We start from the raw sequence: 26,202 nt of genomic DNA on the forward strand, positions 1-26,202 counted from the left end.
CTTAAATGGCAATAAATCATTATTCATAAAATAATATTCATATAAAAGTGAAACATTTACAGATCCTTAGATTTTTTGAAAAAGAAAAAAAATAAAAAGTCATATGATTGTAGTTTTTACCTAAAGACAAAAAAAAATTTTTTTTTTTGATCTACTTGTAAGATTTTTAATTAATTCATTAAGTAATTCATTCATATAAGTATGATGTTTATTATTTTTAAAAAATATTAATTACCAAGTCAAAACAAAACTAAATAAAATTAAGTAACCAGCCATAATCAATGTGGACCCTGGTAAAAAAAAATTATGTTAAGGATCAAATTGTCCTATCAACAAAAAGAGATGAAATAATAGTAGTAGCATCAATAATAATAATAATAATAATAATAATAATAATGAGAAACATCAAATACAGAATAATATGGTTCGAAAAGAAAAAAGATGAAGATAATATAGACATTATTTACTTTACTGACGTACGTACGCTTGTTACTCTCAATAGAGCATAGGCCATCGACCAGAATTCTCCAACCCAATCTGTACTGAGCCTTCCTTTCGAGTTCTATCCAATTGTTGTTCATTCTTCTCATGTATGTCTCCATTTCTCTGTGTAATGTATTCTTTGGTTTTCCTCTCCTCCTATGGCCTTGAGGATTCCATGTGAGGGCCTGCCTTGTGACACAGTTGAGTGCTTTCCTCAATATGTGTTCTATCCACTTTCAGCGCTTCTTCCTGATTTCTTCCTCCGTTGGGATTTGAATTGTTCTCTCCCATAGTAGGATTTTGCTGATAATGTCTGGTCAACGGATCCGAAGTATTTTGCATAGACAACTGTTAATAAACACCTGTATTTTCTGGATGATGGCTTTCGTAGTTCTCCAAGTTTCCGCCCCATACAGTAGAACTGTCTTGACATTTGTATTGAAAATTCTGACCTTGATGTTGGTTGACAGTTGTTTTGAGTTCCAGATGTTCTTCAGTTGTAAATATGTTGCTATTGCTTTGCCGATCCGCGCATTCACATCTGCATCAGATCCACCGTGTTCATCAATTATGCTGTCCAAATATGTAAAGGTTTTTACATCTTCCAAATCTTCGCCGTCAAGTGTGATCCGATTGTTGCAACGGAGAATCTTGCTTTTCGTAGTTACCGCGTAGACCACTTCCCAGGGGTAGTTTCTAAATACCAATATGATCTAGATCAAACTGTTTATGACTTTCATACACGGATACCAAGTTTAGCTCCTCTCAGCTTTCTTCCAATCTACTCATACTCTGGTCAAAAATTAACTTGTTACATGTGACTAGTACTTTACTGCATTGCCTAGGTAATGGACAGCTACTTGTTTTACGATATCCAAGTAACATTTCAAAGATAAGTGCGATCGAAAACTTTTAGCCTATAAATACCCACTTTCATAGGATATACTTCATTAGGATCGAACAAAATAGAGCGAACTGTTGTACAGTATATTCTTTTTTTAACGTACAGATGTCTCACTTACGTCATAGCTGCAGAACATACAACTTTGATAAGCACTAGGCGATATTAACAATTTCGAAGAAAGCTCACAATAAACTCGACAATGACCATAAGTTATCGAATAAAATGCATTAATATGGTTCACATATATTTTGAGCACATCCTTCAGCATAAATACTGTTCCTACATGTCTAGGCTGACGGAGCAGAATTCTGTCGTAAGATTAACTAATATTATTACATTTAAAGGTCATTATAAATCCGTGTGTTTTAAAAGCTGCTAAGAAGTGCATTAGTCTTTAACATATCCATACCCAGGTCTGAGACCTCTTTGTTTTTTTTTCAGATCTACTGTTACTAAGCTCTATTTAGGTATCAGATCATTACGAATAGTGATATTTAAGTATATTTACTACTCATAGTTTCTAAGATAATATATAAACGAACATAGCATTACTAACATAGTCCTCATAAACCATATCTTATCTATTCAATGATAGTTGTTGATAAATCAAATTTTGGATTCCAATTTAAAAATGAATTAAATATTTTCATATTAATTAAAACAATAATAATAAAATGTAATTATTTTCACTTTTATGTATATATATATATACTTAAAATAGAAAGTATTCAAATTAAAGTAGGCTGAAATACTTTCCAAAGCATAAAATGACACATACATTCCTAATAAGAAATATTATTGCAAAAATATTCTGGCAGTAGTATTAAGTAGTATTAAGGTATAAACGATATGTTTTAAAAATGGGAAATTCTTTTGTAAATATGATGTGTTATAAAATAAGATAGAATTGAATGTGTAGAAATGGCTCTAAACGCTAAATTTGACGATTTCATTGAAATTTTGAACTGATTCAAATTGAAATACCAATGAAAATCTGGAATGATTGAATGGTTATGTAATACTAGTAGTGGAACTCCACAAACTCACATTTAGGAGTTGAACCCAAGATGTTAAGTCTCACATGAGACCAGTTTAACTTTAGACAACTGTACTAGAATTCAACGTTATTAATGTCTAACTTCAATGAATCTGAAATTCAAGATAATTTCGAAATTTTGCAAGCCCTAGTTACTAAAATATCTAATTCTCTTCAAATATGGAAAAATAACTTTTTTTTAAACTTTTAAATTGCCCTAATAAGTCTGAATCTATTTTAATGTTAGAGGTGATATGATAACTTTTTGTTTGTTTGTTTGACATCTGATTTGATTGACTTTTATTAGTTTTCACTTAGAAACATCTTAAAAACAAAAAAAATATGATCCGACGTTTCAAATTATTTCACCCAAATATAACTGGCCATTAATTTTTTTAGAGCCATTTCTTCTTAGTGTTGTACATTTACAAAATTTATTTGAAAAAAAAGACGAATTAGATTAAACTCCCATTTTACCTAAAAGCAAATACACATTAACAAAATGATTTATAAATTAAGACTGATTTACTTAATCAGTGGTTATTTGATCGATTATTGATTTTAGTATTTTAAATACAAAAAAAAATCAATTTATAACATGATAATCGTATATGGAAATGTGATTAAACAGGTTAGTACTAATTAAATATGAATAACTTTATAATACTTTGTAAATTCATTATTTGATGGAATAATAATGGGATGTTGTTGTCAACCAAATCAAATGAATCATGAAAGAAAATATAAACAGTGGAATACATATTCCGTATCTTGTTATGAAAATTGTAGTAAGTTCCAATACGTTATACATTACTCATTCATAGTGTTAATCAGTTTCGATAAATCAAAGTGTATTAGGAATATTCTGATGTAATATACGTTGACTATTATATCATAATTGTTGCAATAGAAATTATTACAAGTCCAGTGAAGTAGTCTAGGTTTAACATATATATATATGTCAGTTTAGAAACTAAATTAAGCGCTGGTATGAAATATAATGGAAAAGTATAATTGTAGTCTATTCAGTCGTTATGGCTTTAGTTGTTGAAATAAACATATCAGATGTTATCTATTGATAAGGTACAATTTAATGTATTAAAAACATAGTTGTTAAAAATGAAAATGATCAGTTCATTTCACTTGTCCCAGTAATGAACGATTTAGACTTATGTCAATTTCAGGCTTATCACAGCATCGTTTCAAAAGGAACATTCAGTTTGAAGTTGATCAGTAGTATATATATATATATATATATATATATATTTAAGTGGTTTATGAGTTAATAAAATAGTGAAATAAACCATTTGATAGATAAGGTTATTAAACCAAATAAACAATCACCAATAACTCTCAATACCTAAACACTCAATTTTTACAGTAAAAATAAATGCAACATGTTTCATAAATATTTTTGCAGACTTTATGTGATATTTGTAAAGAATGATTTGAACAACACAGTAATTTTAGTTATAATTTACCCTATGATAATAGTTCAAAATTCTCACATTTCCCAGCTACAAAATACTTGTCTTATTTTTTTCCAAAACTTACCCAGTGCTTTTTTTATCATTATAAAAGTGATATATATCAGGTTTTACTTTTTCTATACTCACAAACTGAAACTATTGTAATTTTTTTGAAGATATTTTCTCTATATAGTTTTTAAGATATATCAGTTATACAAATGTAATTGGGTTAATCACAGAAAACTTTGACTCCCAGCCAGCGAGTCGTGAAGGACCAACAGAAGCCAGCACTTTGCAGCTTTCTTTCATACCACGATACCATGAAGGAAAGCTGCAAAGTGCTGGCTTCTGTTGGTCCTTCACGACACCCTGGCTAGGGTCCGAGAGATGGTGCAACACAGTGGCTAGAGACGTTATCAGATATGGCTCAGAATAGAAGCCAGTGGCGATCCTGCTGTAACCTTCTTTTACTTTCTTCATAAAACGTGGTTGTCTCTTCCTTAACTGAAAGATTTCTTCTGATTGTACCTTTCCGTTTCCCCTATTATTACTACTATTATTACACTACCTTACACTAATCTGTTCGTTATTGTTCTTCTTTTTCTCTTCGAATTCTCATTGTTTTGTGTGGCGCATATATATTTGGCGCTCTCTTGTACCAATATTTATGTGTTCAAATAAAATAAAAAAAATGAAACAATTTCGAAAGATAAGTTATGGTTATAAGCATTATGTTGCTTAAATTGCTCTTTAGAAGTATTACATACAATGTTCAAAACAAAATAGTTATTAAACATCTTACATTTATCTTTATTATATAAATTGAGTATATTTTTGTTGCTAGGTGTTATTAAAAACCTGTCTGATAAATCTACTTTTCTTTTCATTTTCTCTTAATAATTAATTATGAAACTTAATCTTAACTAAATCGTTCTTCTATTCACCAATATAAACGTAATTTTAGATTGATTATATCTTTGTTGGCATTAATTTATTTAATGTTTTTATTACTTTTATGGTAAATAATATACACCAAACATTCAAATGAAATTATACTACTACTACTACCACTACTACTACTACTACTACTATTTATCATTACTTGAAATCTTCTTTAACACTTATCTTTAAAATAATTAAAACAAGAAACCTTAAAACAATATTCTTTTCATTAAAATAATAACCTCTTATTTGAACTGTAAACAACAAGGTATACAGAATTATTCACAATAAACTAAAGTTTCAAGTCAAATCCATAGAATCATATAGTAAATTTTGTAATTCATTTTCATTTTTATAACCTTACAATATTGGAAGGTTCACTATACATTGAACTAGGTAATTGTTAGTACTAATAATATAAATTATTACTAATATTATAAAAATATTGATTTTATGTGATTACTGATTCACACAATTTTAAATTATTAAAATGAATCATTTTGTTTACTATAATAAGTAATATTTACACAATAACATTTATCACAAAGTTTTTGTGGAGATTGTAGTAATTTCAATAGTTGAAATCATGAGTCAATTCCTTCTGATAATAATCTTCTGCTCACTAGTGACTGACTTCAAGAGACACTCTTGGAGTTCTAGTGAGAAGTCGTGACCAATGGAGTTCAACCAGGTTTGTTGTGAGATATCAGCTCATTGAAGACACTGGTGACGGTGGCGCAATTTCGTGGATTGGTTGAAGTTAGACATTAACACCGTTGGATGCCGGCTTGGTGGTCTAGTGGTTAAGCGCTCGCGTGCGAGACTGATAAGTAATAACATTTAATTCACTCATATATACTGTGTTGGCATTTTTAAATAAAATTATTATCTTGTATTTTGCAGGTAATTGTTGGTGTTGTTTATGTTGTTGTCCATTTGCAATTGCTGAAATTTATCATTATACATTGTCATTACCATGGTTAATAGCGCTTATATTTTCTATCATATTATTGCCATTTCATATGCTTATCATATTATTACTACGTATGAAAATTCGACGTAAACATAAACTGGAAGGTAATTGTCTAAGTGATTTATGCTGCCTAGTTGGCTGTTGTTGGCCAATGATCATTTGTCAACTAAGAGATGAAATTTTATATTTACGATCGAGATCTGAATGGAAATTAGGTTATTCACATCGATTAAATGATAAACCTCCTTGGGTAAAAATATTTACGAAATCAAAAAAGAGTGAGAATAACGATGTGGAAAGTTTAAATATCAATAGTGATTATGATGAGGAAGAGGAGGAGGATATCAAAAAAGACGACGGTGATGATGATGATGATGATGATGATGATGATGATGATGATGATGATGATGATGATGATGATGATGATGATGATGATGATGATGATGATGATGATGATGATGATGATGATGATGATGATGATGATGATGATGATGATGATGATGATGATGATGATGATGATGATGATGATGATGATGATGATGATGATGATGATGATGATGATGATGATGATGATGATGATGATGATGATGATGATGATGATGATGATGATGATGATGATGATGATGATGATGATGATGATGATGATGATGATGATGATGATGATGATGATGATGATGATGATGATGATGATGATGATGATGATGATGATGATGATGATGATGATGATGATGATGATGATGATGATGATGATGATGATGATGATGATGATGATGATGATGATGATGATGATGATGATGATGATGATGATGATGATGATGATGATGATGATGATGATGATGATGATGATGATGATGATGATGATGATGATGATGAAAACCGAATTCATGAGAAATGATTATAACGAAGAAATCGTAAAAGAAATTAGTAAAACATAAATATGAAGTTGATAGTAAGACAAATTAAAATACACTTTCAACATTAAGTTTACAAAAATGTTATATATTTTAATACAATGTATTACATATAAACTAGTTAACAATTGAATATTCAGTGTATATTTTAACTTGTACTTATTAAAAACATTAATCTAACTATTTTATATTCAATTTCAATTTAATTAATACTATAATTGCTAAGTATTTGTTATATAAACTTTTTTGGTAAAACAGAAAGATATTAATCATGATTTATGTTGTAGTAATGAGAATGTATTTTTTTTTGTTTTTTAAAAAAAAGTAAAAAACAATAAATCATTCAACATAATACTTGAAAGTAATGATTATTGTTGGGGATGTTAGATCCCCAGAACTCACTTGGGAAAGGACCTAATTTTGTAACTTTATTTAGAACATTTGAATTTCTTTGTTTTCGCGCCGATAGCGCTCTTGTCACCTTCATGTCGTATTTCCCACTGGGAAATATCTTAAATGCTGTTGGTCTGTTGCGTCTTTTAGTATGCTATTTGGTAACTCTTCCCAAAGACGGTTTTGTACTGTATATATACGTTTGAATTGTGTTTGTTGTTATCGCTCGTTTCTGGCTGTTTGTAGAATATACTTCCTCATTCCAAGCTTGGACTTCTCCCTTTAGTTAGCGGGGCTGAGACGCATCAATAGCTAGCTTACTGGTCTTTGATCACTGAGTCTTGTTTCTCGTTCGCAGATTAAGTGAACTCGTAATAGCTTCTTAATTTAGAATTTTACACAAATAAAGGTGTTCAGTTATTCACATTGCATATATTGAAACTATTATGAAATTATAATAAAATATAAATAAAAATTATCAAATTGAGAAAGAAAGAAAGAAGTGTTTTTCCCATAAATTATTCCATAGAATAAGTAATAAATGAATTTTTATAAAGTATAATTTTAAGTGTAAAAATAAATAACCATGAGAACATTGAACTAACTTTATACCGTCAATTATTTTGGGTCTTTCTTTCTACGAACTAATTCTTTTTTCCTGTACTATATCCTTACGAAAAATCTTTCCTTCATATATTGCACCATTGAGTTAACTGCTTCTATGAATCCGGTGTTTGTCTTGCTGTGCTAATGAGGTCTGGCAGCTTGGATTGATGCATGTATGTGCCTGGTCCTACGTTGTAACTGACTGACAGGCCGTCAAATACTTATTTCTACTCTCTCTCTCTCTGTCTCTATCTCTCTCTCATGGAATTTCTATTTTGTAAACTCACTCTCCCAATATAGGCTTCAGTCTAATGAGTAAATAATCAAACTAAGCAATTAGATGATATTCAATTCTGTATTGATTGAATTTTCACATACGTACTTATTTACTTACTTACTAACGCCTGTTACTCTCAGTGGAGCATAGGCCACCGACCAGAATTCTCCAACCCAATCTGTACTGAGCCTTCCTTTCGAGTTCTATCCAATTGTTGTTCATTCTTCTCATGTATGTCTCCATTTCTCTGTGTAATGTATTCTTTGGTTTTCCTCTCCTCCTTTGGCATTCAGGATTCCATGTGAGGGCCTGCCTTGTGACACAGTTGAGTGCTTTCCTCAATGTGTGTTCTATCCACTTTCAGCGCTTCTTCCTGATTTCTTCTTCAGCTGGGATTTGAATTGTTCTCTCCCATAGTAGGCTGTTGCTGATAATGTCTGGTCAACGGATCCGAAGTATTTTGCGTAGACAACTGTTAATAAACACTTGCATCTTCTGGATGATTGCTTTCGTTTTTCTCCAAGTTTCCGCCTCATAAAGTACGTAGTAGCTTCTGAAAGTTTTGGTAATATTGTTTGGCATTGATCTTAACATTATTTTAATAACACTCATCGACTTTGTTGATAATGATAAAGAAAACGTAGTATATGTGATCAAACAATTAAATTCCCTCCATAACTTCCATAGGGATTCATAGTGTGTGATTCTCATTAGGAAATCCTCCGTCAAAATTACGGTCCGTCTGCAGGTACTATTTTATTTGTCTATTTAGTGCTATCAATAATACTTCCAAATGTTAATTCTTCACATTTTGTACTAAGTGTTGTTGTTTTGTCGCAAGTGCTGTCTTTATTTGTGTCATGGCTGTGTCTGTACGTTCAATGAATTAAGGATAATCACAGTTCAGTCATTCCACGCTACCAAAATACCCTAACTCCTCTGAGTTATTCAGTAGCCTGACATGCCACCCCACACCGAGTATCTACGATAAAACTAACATACAGATTGATAGTACATTCTGTTATATTGCACTACAATTTTAAACTTTATTCTAACGTAGTACATGCTTGGGTGTTAGCAATTTTTTCATATTCGGTGTTTTAGTTCTACTTAACGGCCTCTCTTGTTAATATTTTGTACTGTAGTTTCATTAAACTTGCAATTATGATAGTTTGAACATCATTAGGACATAGTCATTCACGAAATACACCAATTTTAATATAATATAAAGTCAATGACGAACAAGAAACACCGAATTAAAAAATATAGTATGAAATACTTGAGCCATTGACGACATATCCAGATCTATTGATGATATTATAGACTTGTTAACTTGGATACCAAACAAAGCAGTGATTAATAAATGCATTAACTGGGTAGTATATTTGAAATCAAAGTAAATCAGTACAGTTAAACTCACTTTTGTTGTCTTTTTTTGAAGTTGGAAATCACAGTTAAATATATCCCTTTTTATTTCGCCTTTCTCCTTTAATATGTTAAAGCTTAAATCAGTATGGTAGTTTCTGTGTAGTTTCATGCATATAAACAAATGCATACTCTTATATTTAGTTACATATCTGATACCAATAATACTATATTTGGAGATAATAAACTACATTTTATAGATAATTGAACCAATTTCTTTGGCATGACAACAAACTTCTCTTTAAAATTAAAACTCGAGAAAATAACTTGGATATGGCAGAATCGGAAAATACTGATAACCGTGTATCTTCTAACGGAACAATCTAAAGCTATTAAAGGAAGAAGAAAATGATGGCTTGGATAAAGAATGCATTTAACCGTATGCAGATGTAACAAAAACTATGACTTCTGAACCGACGAGCTAGAACAGGCGAAACCTTCCACAGTAGGCTACAACGTGATTAAATGCTATTGCATGACTAATATGACCAGTATCAATTTAAAATGCTTACATAACTACTCAATTTAGGAAATTACTTATCACTTACTCTTTAAGATCACTGATTTTAATAGTATTGAAAACAATCTTTCAGCAATTTACACTCCACATGAAAGTTTTACTTCGAGCGACCATATTTTCTCATTATTGAACAATACGTTTGATCTAAGAAGATAGTAATCTTTCGAAATGTTGTTTAAAAAAATCTGTTTATTCCCATACGATGATCTTCTCTTTTGTGATTATTTTGCTTTAGAGTAGCAGTTAACTCTCGGACAATAGTACTGATATGCACTTAAACCGAGTGAGACCAATGGGTTATATTATGAGCTATATAATAGATAATTTCTAACTAACGACCTTATCGTATAAAAGTTAGTATTGTTATTGTTAACTTTCAAACTAAACATAAGAATTTCAAGCTTTTTGGAAATCTATTTATAGAGAGACTGGACATTGATAAACTCCTATTTCCACATCAATTAAAAGATTTAGACTTCGCAGATGACCTGACCCTTCTCTCCCATACGCAAAACAAATGCAGGTGAAGATTATCAGTGTAGCAGCAGCCTCTGTATCACTAAGCCCCAACATACACAAGGGAAAAAGCAACATCCTAAAGTACAACACGGAGAATACCAACACAATCACACTAGATGGCGAAACTATGGAAGAGGTGGAAATATTCACGTACCTAGACATCATCATCGATGAACGTGGAGGATCGGATGCAGATGTAAAGGTGAGAACTGGCAAAGCAAATGCCGCATCCCCACAATTGAAGAACATATAGAACTTAAAAAAACTGTCAACCAATACCAAAGTCACAATCTTCAATACGAACATAAATACAGTTCTATCGTACGGAGTTGAAGCGTGGAGAACCACTAGAACCATTATCAAATTAGAACAAGTATTTATAAACTATTTTCTACGTAAGATACTCAATATCCATTGGCTGGATACCATCAGTAATACTCTGCTTTGAGAGACTATAAACCAGTTTCCAAATGAAGGGGAAATTAGGAAATGACGTTAGAAGTGGATACGATACACATTGAGGAAATCATCTAACCGCATCACTAAGCAAGCCCTAACTTGGAATCGTTAAGGGAAACAGAAAAGAGGAAGACCGAAGAAAATACTGCATCGAAAATTGAATGCAGACATGAAAAGGATGAATAGCAACTAGAAAGAACTGGAAAGGATAGCCCAGGACAGGGATGGATGGAGAATGGTGGTGAGCGGCCTATTCTCCTCCACGAGAGGTAACAGGCGTAAATAAGTAATTTTGAGCTGCTTTAATAGTTTATCAGGAGTTGGTAATGATTGCTTCAATTTGAACTCTTCTGTTCATTGTCGTTGTTGTTCACTGAATATAAAAGGGCAACTCTGAAGGGAAAAACACACCTTTTTCTCCGTTTTTATCAGTTCACTGGGTTCTCGTTCACGAGTTTGCTCAATTCAGAAATTTTAGTTTAGTAACTTTTTCTGATAATTCACCGAAATTTGGAATTCTACTTCAGTCATTAACACAAAATAAGTAATTTTTAAGTAAATGTACCTATTATACTACTGTATACTAGCCTGTTTGTGCCACCAATAAGTATAATTTGACAAGGTCATAAGAAGACTGATCTAATCAGAAAAGTGTGATGCATGTGCTCAATGCATTTTGATATATATATATATATATATATATATATATATATATATATATATATATATGGACAATTTGTCACGTAACCTCTAATACTGAAATAGATTGAAGATTACCGAGAACGATTTAAGGTTATAAAAATAGCTTGAATCTTATAATAGCCAAGATTTTCATGGACTTAAAAATGTGTTCTTGATTACCTTGCTGCCAAGTTATTTCTAGCACTCATTAACAAAAATTATGAGATTAGTTTGACAATGATTGCGTAGATCTAATATGTAACACCCTTCAGTGAGTAAAATGTATTAGGACCTAGTCAAATATCTGCTATTTGCATTCTGTGCATCATACATTATCTCACAACATGAAAAATCGAAAACAAACTTTCTCTTATTTGAAGCATGAATTAAGTATGTGTTATCATAATCAATTTCCTTAAAATATATGATTCTGCAGGCGCTAGCTAGTGATACCTAATCTACTTAATCAAAGAAGTAAACAAAGTGACTGCCATAAATCAGAAATTATCATCAAAAACTGTTATCTTGTGCATGTGATACTTCTCGGATTTATCTGATAGACAACCTGGTGAACTCATAATCCCTTTTCGCTATGCATGACTCTTATCTCTGATGGTTTCTGTATTTGAGGCAAGGGAAAATTTATTATACGTATATGTTCAAGGCTGGGGTATCAGTGTGGTGCATGCTATTTACATCGACAGACACAAATGGTTTGTAACACCAATAAGGAGTGGAATGCCTGGCAGCAGAAGGTTGAGGAGTTCGAACTAAAGAGAACAGGAATGTAAACAGAGAATAATTATAATATCAACTCCAATGAAGGAACGATAAAATTTGCGAGAGAGAACTGATGGATGATGTGGAAATCAAGTAGTTAATGTATAGTTTTTGTTGTCTTTATGGCCCTCAAGTTATTACGTAATTTCTTCGCCAATCAAATATGACTTATTCGCACTTGTACTGTACTAAACCAATGACGTTCGTCCGGTTTGATCAGCCTACCGTCCTACTGGTCCATTGCTCGCCTAGCCCGTCCAGTTGAGTCCAGAATTCCAATAACAGCCTCCACTATGAGAATAATTTATTTCAGATATACTTGGTGTGTATACCAGAAAAACAGACAGCACCACACCATAAAATAGGTAATAACATTTATACACAATAAAGCCAAAATGTGGCTGTGAACGTGGGAGACAGTAGTCAGTGAACTGAACATAACTTAGGAAGAGTAAATCGTACAATGATAATCTATAGATCAAAATAAAGCTTATAATATAGGGAATATAGAAATGTATAATCTAATTACTGAATAGATATACCATAAGAATATATAGATGATATTAGTCCAATAATAGGTTTGAGAAGTTACTTGAAATTTAATCTTCGCTAGGATATAACAGTTTCCTTATTTTGCCAAAGCACTATGTAATTGTACATCAAACAATAAATAGGTCTTCCCCACCGAGTCTTTGTTCACTATATCAGCATCGCACGATTTTACCATATCATATGATATCACCCGAAAAAACTAAAATTTAGGTTGTCTGCAAGTGAGTGTCCGAGGGAACTGTTCAAATCTGGTTCTGAAAGTTCGACTCAAACGCATAATTAGAAGCCTATCGATGGAGGAAACATGTATCTAGTTTTCTTGACATTCTCGGTCTTTACTGTCTTCCCACTTATTTTGTTTTATATATATGTTTATACTACTTTTCAATGTTCAGTAACCAGTTTCATTTCCAATAATTTCTGAACGTACAGTGCACTGTACGTTTATTTGTCGTGTAATATTCCAAAGTATTTACATAAACTAATCATATTTATCATATGCATTATAAAGATTGCATTATCTTCGCCCTTGTAACAGTTTCTGACAGTTGTTTCTGCATTCCCCAAATGTTTGTTTGGGCAAGGCTTCCATATTCTTGTGCTCCTTGTCCTTATTATAAATACTGATTGCTGGCTTTGGACACAGCTACCACCTCTAATTTGTGTTATTCCATGTTACGATTAACCCTTATATCATTACTGCTGTAGGCCTTTCTTTTCGCAGACGTACAGATACCTTAGGAGTTGAATTTTGTACCCGATCTATGCATACTTCGTGATAATAAAACCGTCTTTTAAATACATAATTCTTGTGTTGTTAGAGATTTCGGTAGATTTGGCACTAATCGTGAATTTCAATAATGACTACACCGACTTATTTTAACTTTTGAGCACACTAATGAGCAGTAAATATGTCTTATGATACATTTTTACCTTCCTAATTATATCAACGTAATATGCATATGCGTCTTTAATGTATGTCTCTGTTATTCGTAGTGCAATTATTTCCATGAGATGTAATTATTCACCTTCACATGCTTACCTTGGAAGATTAAAACATGCCTGTCTGTTTATCATGTGTCCATCTACTAGCCTCCGCTTCACTTTAACCGTTTGAAACATATAATCTGTGGCACAAAATTGATATTGATGTGTTGCCGACCCGAGAGCTCTATCTTCAGTGTCTTCCCTGCGTGTTAGCCTATTTTGAATGAACGTGTAACGGAAAAAACAAGCTGAAAATTCCTCCAGGGCATTTTATTACACAGTACTGTCAGTAATTTGTCACTTCTCCCTGTCTGCTATTTTAACCTTTATTCGGGACTTTCCTAACCGCACTTTATATTCTTCAGTCTTCTTCATCTGAGCTCTTATTATGTGGCTTTTGTTAAAGACATGCCTTTTGTTACCTAATTCAACTGTTGAATGTTGCCGACCTGTTGATAATAAGGCCGTGTTTGACGAAACTGAAGGTCAGGTCATGGTTCAGTGTATGACGGTCAAACTTTGACGGTCTGCTAGAATCCTTGTACATAGATATCTGATCCCATATTGTTGGTAGTATTTTTATTGATTCTCAGGTATCTAACTCTTGTATTTTACCTACTTCTTTTGTTGATCAGCACGTTAGTTTGTATTAGAGAAACCCTTGACTAAATAGCTCAGGTTTTGTCGTTCGAGGTATTCTACACTTTTGATATAGTTTATTCTCGTTCTTAAATTAGAACTGTCTAAATTGAAAAAGGGTTTGTGTTTGAATATAATTTAATGTGATTCGCTCGAAAACGCTTCGTAATCTATACAGAAGAACGTCATCTGACCTAACCGAATAAACTTTCGTTCGTTAGTTCTACGTTCAAACCGGCTATTGTTATTTCGGTTGTTACAACACGTGTCCAAAATACTACTGGCGTTTTATTTCTTACTTCCCGTCGTTATCAATGAGACAGATCTATAGAATAATGATAAAGATAAGTTATGGTCTGTGTTAAGTAAGCACTATTCCATCTATTCATACAGCAGTTGATTCAATGTGCCAAATATTTCAAGCCTACATTCTAAGTTTATTGCTGTCTTAAGGAAGATAGTTTTTCTAAGCACTCATGTAAGATAAAAATGGATGTGGAAATGCACCATAAAATCTTAAACTCATTAACAATAATTGGATCTCAGCTTCTCGTTTGACATGGTTGAAAACAATGTACGTGAACTTTATGAGATGTAAGTACAATCTTTGCATGATTTACATGCATCAAATTTAACTGTGTTCAAACGAAAAAGAGTATCCTTTTTAACACAAAAATCTACACTGATCTCAATATTCAGTAGAATATTTTCTTCTTAATCTTGTTCAAGTTATTAGTTAGCCAAACTTGCCTAAGCTTACTATCCAATATCTTAGATTTTTACTATAAGAGGCTAACATCAGTGTACTTTAAGCTTTTATGCTACCCATTTTTATCCATTTTGATAGCACTGTCTTTTTGCGGCTATTAAATTTCATTTCAATTCAGTTAACAACTTATGTTTAAACATGGACACGAATAACACATGAAGGCGACCAGTCCGCCGTTAAGCCCTCATCTGTGGTGTGTAATGTGACAAATGCAATTGCTGCTTTCGCAATATAGAATAAACTTCACGCAAACTGCTTACTAACTTCTCAGCAAGCCAAATAGCGAAAACGTATGTAGTGCATGTTATGTTAATGCTAAAAACATGCTGACGAATAATATTTGTCTTCTGACAGGTTTACGAAAACGATTGCATGCAACTCTGCAAGAAAAAGCTTGGAAACGGATAAACAATCAGAGGCTTGCACCTGGGTAAGGAACAAGATATTCGACAATACTAGAATCGGTAGAGCAGGCACCAACACCGATGAGGATACATAGAAAATTAAAACGGCCATAAAATCGATGGCGTTAGACCATTCCAACATTCCTCTCAGTTTGTGGAACAAAAATGGCAAAATTCTTAGTGGAAGTCAGGGGGAAGGCTAAAACGTGTGGAGATAGGCCTGACAACCTTATTTTGTAAATAGTTTTCAATGCTATTTGTATTTATTTTGTCAACCTTCCACTGTATGTATATTTAACAATAAATGACTGTCACTGTTGTTTTAGTAAATGACCTTGAACACACTTTCCGTTGTTATTCTAACATAGCGTGACATATTCTTGCTGGCTAACATTTCTACTCACACATCCCTCGTTCTATTTTCGTTTGTGATTGAGTTAGCTGAAGTCTAAATCAAATATTATCATTATTTATAGACTGTAATTGGAATATATCACATTCTACGTGGGATTATATCACTAGAGAGTTCGTCAACCTGCTCAGAATCACCAAGCATTTATAATTGTGGATTTACATTACCGGACCTAATCAGAACACGCAACGTTTGGTCAATTTAAATAACGTCCCAAATTTTTATTGTATTTGTAACAATTAACTGTATATATTAATATTACTATTGATCTTTAGTAACTTTGTTTATACTTTTCGCGTTCATATCTGTCAGGTCCACCACAATTATTTGGTGAGCCTCGATTTTTTTTATAAACATCTACTATATATACATCTACATTTTTTTTATTATTATTATTTGGCACGACACACCATTTTTGTTTTTGACATTATGAACTCTCCTAATAAACTTATTGATATAGATAGCCCATCAACCAACCCCTTTAATTCATCACAGTCAGAAGATAATGTTTTAAACTCAATCAACGTTATTTCTGAACTAAGATTACCAACATACGGTGTCAACAACCTTAGAATTCGGTTTGCACAAGTTGAGGCACTATTTTTGGCGAGGGGTATACGTTCGCAAGCTACCCAATATGCCCACGTCGTCGGTGCACTACCTATAGAAGTAGCAACGGAAGTCGGTGACCTGATTGACAACGTACCAGAAACTGACCCTTATGACAAGATAAAAGCTGCAGTAACCCAACGCACATCGCTGTCAGACAAAAAACGTTTACAACAACTGCTTACCTCGTGCGAACTAGGGGATAAGAGACCTTCACAGTTGCTCCGACACATGCGACAGCTAGCCGGCCCATACAAATTAGACGAGACACTACTTAAGCAAATGTGGTTACAAAGGTTACCACATAGTGTTAGACAAATTCTCAGTATTTCAGGAACCTCTGTCATCCTCGACGATCTAGCTGACATGGCTGATAAGATGACGGAAATATATCCCGATAGTCGCGGAATCAACGCGGTACAAACCTCTAGTAGAGATTCTATGAACCCCCCTCTGGACATTCAGCAGCAAATAGCACACTTAACTCAGCAAGTAGCATCGTTGCAGGCGACAATTGCCACGATCCACTCTCGTCCTTCCAGATCGATCTCGAGAAAGCGATCAAGGTCCAGACCTCGCACAAGGTCATCCAAACGGGCAGCGGACACTCGCTGGTATCATGCGACTTTCGGGGATAAGGCACGTCGTTGCACTAAACCGTGCAACTTTACGACAAACAAGCCAGATTATCAGGGAAACGAGCCGGCCAGACAGTAATGGCGGCGTCTGTTACTGGCCAACAAGTTAGCCGCCTCTTTCACATCAGGGATCGCGTTTCTGGCTCGGACTTTTTAGTCGATACAGGAGCAGAAATTAGCATTATCCCACTTCACCTCTCCCGAAGACAACAAACACCAAGCTGTCTCTCATTGTGACTAACGAATCAATTATCAAAACTTACGGAGAGCAATCTCTTATATTAGACCTCGGACTCCGAAGACGATTCATATGGGTTTTCATAGTTGCCCAAGTCAAACGACCCATCCTCGGAGCCGATTTCCTCAGTGCCTACAATTTGTTAGTAGATATGACCAAGAAGAGATTAATCGACGCAAATACACGTTTACAGGTAGATGGTACACCTTCCAACGACTATGAAACCCATGGTGTACGGGTAATGAAACCTGCGAACAACGTTTTCAACGACATTCTGTCAGAATACGAATGCATCACGAAATCAGATTATCAAAAGGAATGTAATCCACATCAGGTGCAACACCACATCATTACCACCGGTCCACCTATTAGCGCCAGGGCGAGTAGACTACCGCCAAGCAAGTTGCAAGTAGCTAAAAGAGAATTCGAACACATGACGCAACTTGGTATTATCAGACCACCCAACAGTCCTTGGGCCTCGCCGTTACATATGGTACCAAAGAAAGACCAAGATTGGCGTCCGTGTGGTGACTATCGACGATTAAACAATCAAACCATTCCCGACAAGTACCCAATTCCACATATACACGATTTTTCATTAAACCTACACGGTCAATGCATTTTTTCGAAGCTCGACCTAGTGCGAGCATATCACCAAATTCCAATGGCACCGGAAGACATTGAGAAAACAGCCATAATAACACCTTTTGGTTTGTTTGAGTTTCTAAGGATGCCATTCGGACTGAAAAACGCTGCGCAGACATCCCAACGCTTCATGGATGACGTAACAAGAGGCCTTGATTTCGTGTTTGCCTACATCGACGATGTTCTGATTGCAAGCTCATCTTTAGAGGAGCACATCCAACATGTCCAGATCCTTTTTGATCGTTTTAAAGAACATGGTGTTGTCATCAATCCTTCGAAATGCATATTCGCAGTCCCAGCCTTGGAGTTTTTGGGACATTACGTCGACTCACAAGGTATCACACCACTTCAGACGAAAGTTGAAGCTATCACTAACTACCCCGAACCAACCTCTGTGAAGCCATTACGACGCTTCCTCGGTACGTGTGATTTTTATCGCCGCTTCTTACCACGTTGTGCTGAAGTGTTACAGCCATTAACCGATCTGCTGAAAGCCGACAAAAAAAGTACGAAGAGAGAGAAGAATCAAACATTCAACCTGCCCCCTGACGCCAAAACAGCATTCGAAAAAGCAAAGTTGATGGAAGCTAATGCCACCATGCTACATCATCTAAATACTGACCCCACAACCCACTTAATTTTGTCTACGGATGCATCTCAAAAAGCCGTCGGGGCAGTATTACAACAACAGGTAAACAACATGACTACTCCCATAGCGTTTTTCTCCAAAAGACTGTCACCAGCCCAGGAACGTTATAGTACTTTTGGACGCGAACTCTTAGCTATGTATTTAGCAGTAAAACATTTCAACTTTTCGCTGCAGGTTCGTGATTTAATCATTATGACAGATCGCAAACCCCTTTGCCATTCTTTTAGCACATCGTATGACAAACACTCCCCACGAGAAGCAAGACAACTTGATTATATCTCCCAATTTGCCACAGACATCAGGTTTATCAAAGGTCATACGAACATTGTTGCAGATGCACTATCTAGGAGGGATATCAATACGATGGTACTCAATCATGACATCAGCCTTGAAACCTTGGCTAAATTACAAGCAGACGATGCAGAATTGAAAGTCTGCAAGGAAAAGTCTAGCTTAGATCTCAAACCTGTACCAATTCCTCTTTCAGATGCATTCATCATGTGCGACACTTCAACAGGCAACAATCGTCCGTTTGTCCCACACGCTTACCGACGAAAAATATTTCAGCACTTGCACGGTCTTTCACATCCAGACATCCGAGCAACAAGAAAGCTCATTACCGAACGTTTTGTGTGGCCTAAAATTAACTCGGATGTTAAACGATGGACACGTAGCTGCCTCCAATGACAACGCAGTAAAACACAGAAACACACCTCCAGTCCAATTGGGAAGTTCCCTATCCCTGACAAACGCTTCCAGCACGTGCATTTAGATTTAGTTGGGCCTCTGCCACCATCAAACTCTTTCACACATATCCTCACAGCAATAGATAGGTTCACAAGATGGGCCATAGCATGCCCCATTAAAGACACATCGGCAGAGACAGTGGCTTCAGTTTTCCTCGACCACTGGATATCCAACTTTGGCGTACCATCAACAATCACAACAGATCGCGGTCCCCAATTACAATCCGTCCTATTTCACGAGTTCACCAAACTTCTTGGAGTAAATCGTGTTAAAACGACAGCTTATCATCCGGCAGCTAATGGCATGGTCGAAAGATTCCATCGCCAACTAAAAAGCTCTCTGATGGCACAACCGGACTCTTCAAGATGGAGCGATGCTTTACCGCTCGTTCTCCTTGGGATTCGCTCGTCAGTAAAGGAAGACATCGGATGCACGGCCGCTGAACTAGTCTATGGCACGACATTAACGTTACCAGGACAACTGGTCAAGAATGAACCCACAACGCCAGGAGACCCTTCTCGTTTTGTAAGCAGATTACTACAAATGATGCAGAACATCAGAGCAATACCACCTAGAGAACACAACAACCGAGTCCATCTCGATAAACATTTAGAAACGTGCAAATTTGTTTTTGTTCGAGTAGACGCGGTGAAAAAGCCACTGACACCACCATATGAAGGCCCTTATAAAGTAATAAAACGCACTCACAAATATTTCATTATCAACAAAAATGGGAACAATGAGACAATTTCCATAGACCGAATAAAACCAGCTTTCTGCGAAGTCCCTCAAGCCACAGAAGACAATATTGCGAACAAACAATCACTTCCATCAATTGCTAAGAAACAAGAGGAAGAGGACAAACTTAGCAATATACCCTCTTGTTTAACACGTTCTGGGAGACTTATAAAAAAACCAAAGCGTTACGTACATTTTGCCATATAAAAAAACTAAAACAATCAAAGCAAGTAATCAGCGAGGACCTACACTATCAATCCCATCTAAGAAAAGAAATTTTCTTCCTTTCCACAGTGTACATAATCACATTTTTCCACAATTATTCGTTTTGTCACATTTATTATTTTTATAAATAAAAAAAATTTTGTTACTATAATACACGAGTAAACCCTATTTAATTACTCGTTTATTGCACACAAAAATAAACAGTTCATTTTTTTGGGTCATTAGCAGTTTTGCACATTATTATTATCATTGTTAGCCAACCAAGACATTAAATGACAGGGTCTTGATTTTTTGTGTGTGTGTTTATTATGCTATACTACATCTCTGCTACATTTCATACTCATCTCCACATTTTTGTTAGCTACAACTGTAAATATTATTTTTCTATACATGTATATATCATATCCTTACATTTTTTTAACATAACCAGTGTTACCTCCGGACACTCTGGGGGAAGGCTAAAACGTGTGGAGATAGGCCTGACAACCTTATTTTGTAAATAGTTTTCAATGCTATTTGTATTTATTTTGTCAACCTTCCACTGTATGTATATTTAACAATAAATGACTGTCACTGTTGTTTTAGTAAATGACCTTGAACACACTTTCCGTTGTTATTCTAACATAGCGTGACATATTCTTGCTGGCTAACATTTCTACTCACACATCCCTCGTTCTATTTTCGTTTGTGATTGAGTTAGCTGAAGTCTAAATCAAATATTATCATTATTTATAGACTGTAATTGGAATATATCACATTCTACGTGGGATTATATCACTAGAGAGTTCGTCAACCTGCTCAGAATCACCAAGCATTTATAATTGTGGATTTACATTACCGGACCTAATCAGAACACGCAACGTTTGGTCAATTTAAATAACGTCCCAAATTTTTATTGTATTTGTAACAATTAACTGTATATATTAATATTACTATTGATCTTTAGTAACTTTGTTTATACTTTTCGCGTTCATATCTATCAGGTCCACCACAAACGTTTGGAAGTCGAACCTTCGAGGGTCACATGATTTAAACGGTTAGAAGACACAAACCATCAAACTCAACCAAAATTCGTTCATGTAAACTTCACTAGTGCTGTTGCCGTGGAGGGTTATCTAACATCCAGTCACTTGAAGAAATTTGGGAACGCTATGTGGATAATGCAGAATTTTCTACATTCAGAAGGCAGTCTCACAAGATAATCCTCAAGGAATCTCGCGAGATGTGCTTGCACGGAATGAACATTACTGTCCAAGTTATTCCAAGAAACATGAGCCACAATAATGCAGTTTAAAGTAGTTGGGAGTCGAAGTTGAGAAAACAGTCATTAAGGCTTGAGAATATCTTGGTCCCAAAAGTGGTGCAGTCAAACCTCCCTTTCATGCTGGAATCCTTAAACATCTGAACAGGCCACATAATGCAAGGACCAAGCAGAAAAGCAAGTTGACAAAACGTGCAATAGACAGAAACTACATATTCGGAAAATCTTGTATGGGAAGTTTTCCTGGTCATATGAGCAAGTTCCATTCAGGCGAACAGCACGATGACACACATGCATTTTGAATCGAAAGCGTTAACTGCTTATATGTGAGCACTGAGAGTTTACAACAGAAAAACGATGGATTGCGTGAAATGAGTAATGCTAATAATACTAACATGATGGAAATGTCTGAAACATAGGCATCGCAAGTGTTCTAATGGGGTTCATCCACGGCTCAGTACAAGGATCTCTTTTATTTTTTAACCTAAATGACATTACTTCGCAGGCATCGCCTGAGCTATTGCGTATAGATGACGATGCGACACTGTGGCGAGGAGTTTACAACCAGGATCATGAGCCAGCAGGCCAACAGGATATGACTCGATTTCAGAGTTGAGCGGATGACAGTTAGCTTCCTTTCTACACTTCAAAGTGTAAAGTGGTCCATCTGAGACATGTTGCGGATTACGCGAACAACTCAGGTAACTATTATCTAGAGGTTTATAGAGTAGAAAAAGATTTAGTAGTTTTTCCATCCTATATTCCAAACTCTTATAATGAATGCGACAAAAAATACTCCAGGGAAAACCTCGTAATAGTAACGTTGAAGAGACTTTTTGACCAGCTTGTCGTGCCGTACACCAGTTCAGCGGCGGAACATTGGATATCTGCCTTCAAGCTCGTTCGAATACTCAAGAGGGAGAGTGGTAAGGTTTCGTACCAATTGTCATTTTCTTGTGCTCGAAGAGCACTTTTAAGTTGGCGGTGAAACCTTTCAACTAAACCATTAGAAGCTGGATGGTAGGTGGTAATGCGTATGCGTTCCGTACCAAGCAGCCGAGTAAGTGAGGAGAATAATGCGGACTCAAGTTGTTGTCCTCGGTCAGTCGTGACCGTCGAGGGCAACCATATAGAGCTATCCATCATTCTACAAAGCAGTGAGCAACTGTCTCCGCCGTGATGGGTATAGCTTCGGGCCATCTGGTGAAGCGGTACGATGGGTCGAGGAAGACCGGTAGGAGTATCTCATAGGATGGTGCCAGAAGTCGTGGCTAGGGGTGCTTCCTGATACTGGAGGGACGTAGAGTGTGGTGCTTTTGTACAGCTGGGATCGTTTACTTGCGCGGCGGCCATAGCAGGAAGATCGAGCACCGGTAGAGTAACTGCATTCGTTTAGATTCGTGATAGAGCATCGGCAACACAGTTCGACTTGCCTTTGATGTGACGAAGGTCTGTCGTGAACTGGGAGATATAGTCCAAATGTCTGCACTCTCGGGTGAGTAGCGGTCAGACTTGGTATGCAAAGCATACGTTAAGGGCTTATGGTCGGTGAATAAAATGAAATTGCGACCTTCTGTGTGCCGGAAATGCTTGATGGCGCAGCAGGCTGCTAGCAGCTCGCGACCAAAAGCGCTATATCTCGTCTCCGTGGGAGTAAGGCATCGTGAGGAAAACTCGAAGGGTTGCCAACTACCGGAGATGTTTTGTTGCATGGCTGCTCCTATAGCAACATCGGATGCATCAACCGCTATACTAAGCGTGGCTGATGGATCGTGATAGGCGAGAAGAGTGGCTTGCAGAAGAGCCGTTTTGATCTTTGTGAATGCAGTACGTACAGAATCGTTCATTTCTAATCTGCGTGGGTTGCCGTGAAGTAAGTCGGTTAGTGGTCGTAACCGTTCTGCCGCGTGTAAGATGAGACGATGGTAGAAGTCAACCAAACCGAGAAAAGCCTTCAGTTCCTTGAGTTAGGACGGCACGTTGTACTCCTTTACTGCTTGCACTTTGTCCTCGCAAGGTAGAATACCCTCTTGCTTGATAACGTGACCCAGAAATATTAGTTCTCGTTTACCCAACTCGCACTTGTCCGGGTTAACTACTGTTCCATTATCCGAAAGGCGTTGGAATAATAGCGTAAGATGTTGATAATGTTCATCTACGTTTGATGATGCTATTAGCAGGTCATCAATATAGACGTGAACAAAATCTAGGTCTCGTACAGTGCTATCGATAAACCTTTGAAAAGTTTGAGCAGCATTCCGTAATCCAAAAGGTATTCGTAGGAACTCAAACAAACCGAAAGGAGTCGTGATACCAGTTTTTTCGATATCTTCAAGAGCTACTGGGATCTGATGATATGCTCGTACCAGGTCGATCTTAGAAAAGATAGTCGTGCCCTTGAGCGATGCCGTGATGTCGTGTATGTGGGGGATGGGGTAGCTATCAAAGCGCGTAACTACGTTTAGAGCTCGGTAGTCGCCTCATGGTCTCCAACTAACGCCGTCTTTTTTGCTCACCATGTGAAGAGGAGAGACCCATGGACTGTGAGAAGGACGAATAATACCAGTAGCTAGTAAATTGTCAAACTCACGTTTGGCGAAAGCTAATTTGTCCGGTGCAAAATCCGTGAGATCGTGCCGTGACTGGCGGTCCGCGGGTGACTATGTGGTGCACCACATGATTGGTCACCGATGGAAGCTCCTCGAGCGGTTTAGTGAGTACAGGGAATTTCTCGAATAAAGCGTGGAATTTATCGTCACGCGAGTAAAAAGTGCTGAGGGTTCGGTACACGTTCATGTGGGCTTTGCAGCCCATGAATTTACTGTTCGACGAAGTATCGATTAGCTGCAGCCTACGTGAATCGACAAGCAATTCATAGTGCTGTAGGAACATCAGCAATGATGAACGCCCACAGATACCGTCGTCGGTTGCCCAGGTTGACCGCGAGTTGTCGTGTACCGTAGGTAGGAATGACTGAGCCATTCGCAGCACGTAGTCGAAGCACTGTGGCTTGTGACTTGCTGCAACCCCGTGATACGACAGAAACTTGGGCTCCTGTGTCGTGCACATAGAATAAGCAACCAACCTGGGGTGAAAGACCGGTGAGTAAGGCCGCTTTAACTCGCCAGCGTTGGCGTTTCCCGCCTCGGCGGGCGCCAGACCCGATGGACCTATGGAACCAGCACCAACTTTCATTCGCTTCCGAAGCCGCCTTTCGGCGTGGCTTGGAAGATGCCTTTTTGGGCGAGTGGTGACGGGTTTGCGAGAACTTGAGCGAGCTTGGGGGACGTAGGGTTGGGGTACGTTACAACGGTCTCGAAAACTAAGACGTGTGTGAATACACCCGTCCCTGTCGCCATGAGCTGAAGAGTGACCGGCGTCCATGTCTACTTTAGGACGTGCCGTTGAAGCAACTACATAGCTGTGTCTGTTACTAGTCCTCGCCAAAATTCTGTCTGCTATGAGGACTACCTGGTTAAGCGGTGAGTCCTCGAGCAGGGCCGTCACAGTAGGTTGGATGTGGGCTGGTAATGACTCGAGCCACAATTCCTTTACTATCTCCGAGTCAGATGCTGTTGATCCTGCAAGAGATTGCAGGCGCGTGAGGTGGTGGCTTGGTTTAGCATCACCCGGGGGGTGACGTGCTAACAATGTCCTCAATCGTTCCTCCCTCGATGGGAGGAAGTGTCGGAGAATTACCTCTTTGAGGCGATCGTGAACATTAGGCACGTTGGAATTGAGGAAAACCTTACGTACAGCTACTAAATGGTCCCCGGGTAGTGATTGGAGAGCGAAGGCGTACTTTTGCCTTTGGCTCGTAATGCGACGAGTCTCAAACTGAGACTCTAATGCAGCAAACCAAACCTCTGGGTCGTAGGGAATGAATGATACAGGTCGAAAGTGAATGGCCTGTACGTCTGAGTCTATGACATTAATACTATTCTTGTCGCTATCCGTCATGTCGAGTATATTATATATCAAAAGATAAAATGAAAATATACGACAGACGTGGATAGATAAACTATAGACTCGCCGAATTGACTTCTTTGGAAGCTTAGACCAGAGGTTGGAGCGTGTTCCAAAATTTGGCTCACCAGTTGTAGCGTGGCGTCGAGTCCCAGTTGACTATGAACACCGCTACCAAGGAACACGTGCCAAAGAAATCAGAAGGCGTAGGTTGAACGTAACCAGATTTATTTCGTTGGCGATCTCGTGGTATCGAACGAATAGCAAGATCGTGCCAAGAAATGGTACAAGCGGAAACAGGAAAGTGGAGTACGTGCGAACGAAGCTAAGAACCGCGGAATAATG

The 26,202-nt window shown here is 36.6% G+C and overlaps 1 protein-coding gene across 1 annotated transcript; it reads left to right on the forward strand.

Moving 5' to 3' along the window:
• Positions 1-3,120: 3,120 nt before the first annotated feature.
• MS3_00010434 (uncharacterized protein) lies at positions 3,121-6,702 on the forward strand (the record flags this gene model as incomplete). Its single annotated transcript, XM_051218798.1, has 2 exons — positions 3,121-3,211; positions 5,738-6,702. The coding sequence occupies 2 exons, from the start codon at positions 3,121-3,123 to the stop codon at positions 6,700-6,702; spliced, it is 1,056 nt and encodes a 351-aa protein (XP_051071979.1).
• Positions 6,703-26,202: the final 19,500 nt, after the last annotated feature.

This window comes from Schistosoma haematobium, chromosome ZW, assembly GCF_000699445.3.
Source record: "Schistosoma haematobium chromosome ZW, whole genome shotgun sequence".
NCBI lineage: Eukaryota > Metazoa > Platyhelminthes > Trematoda > Strigeidida > Schistosomatidae > Schistosoma > Schistosoma haematobium.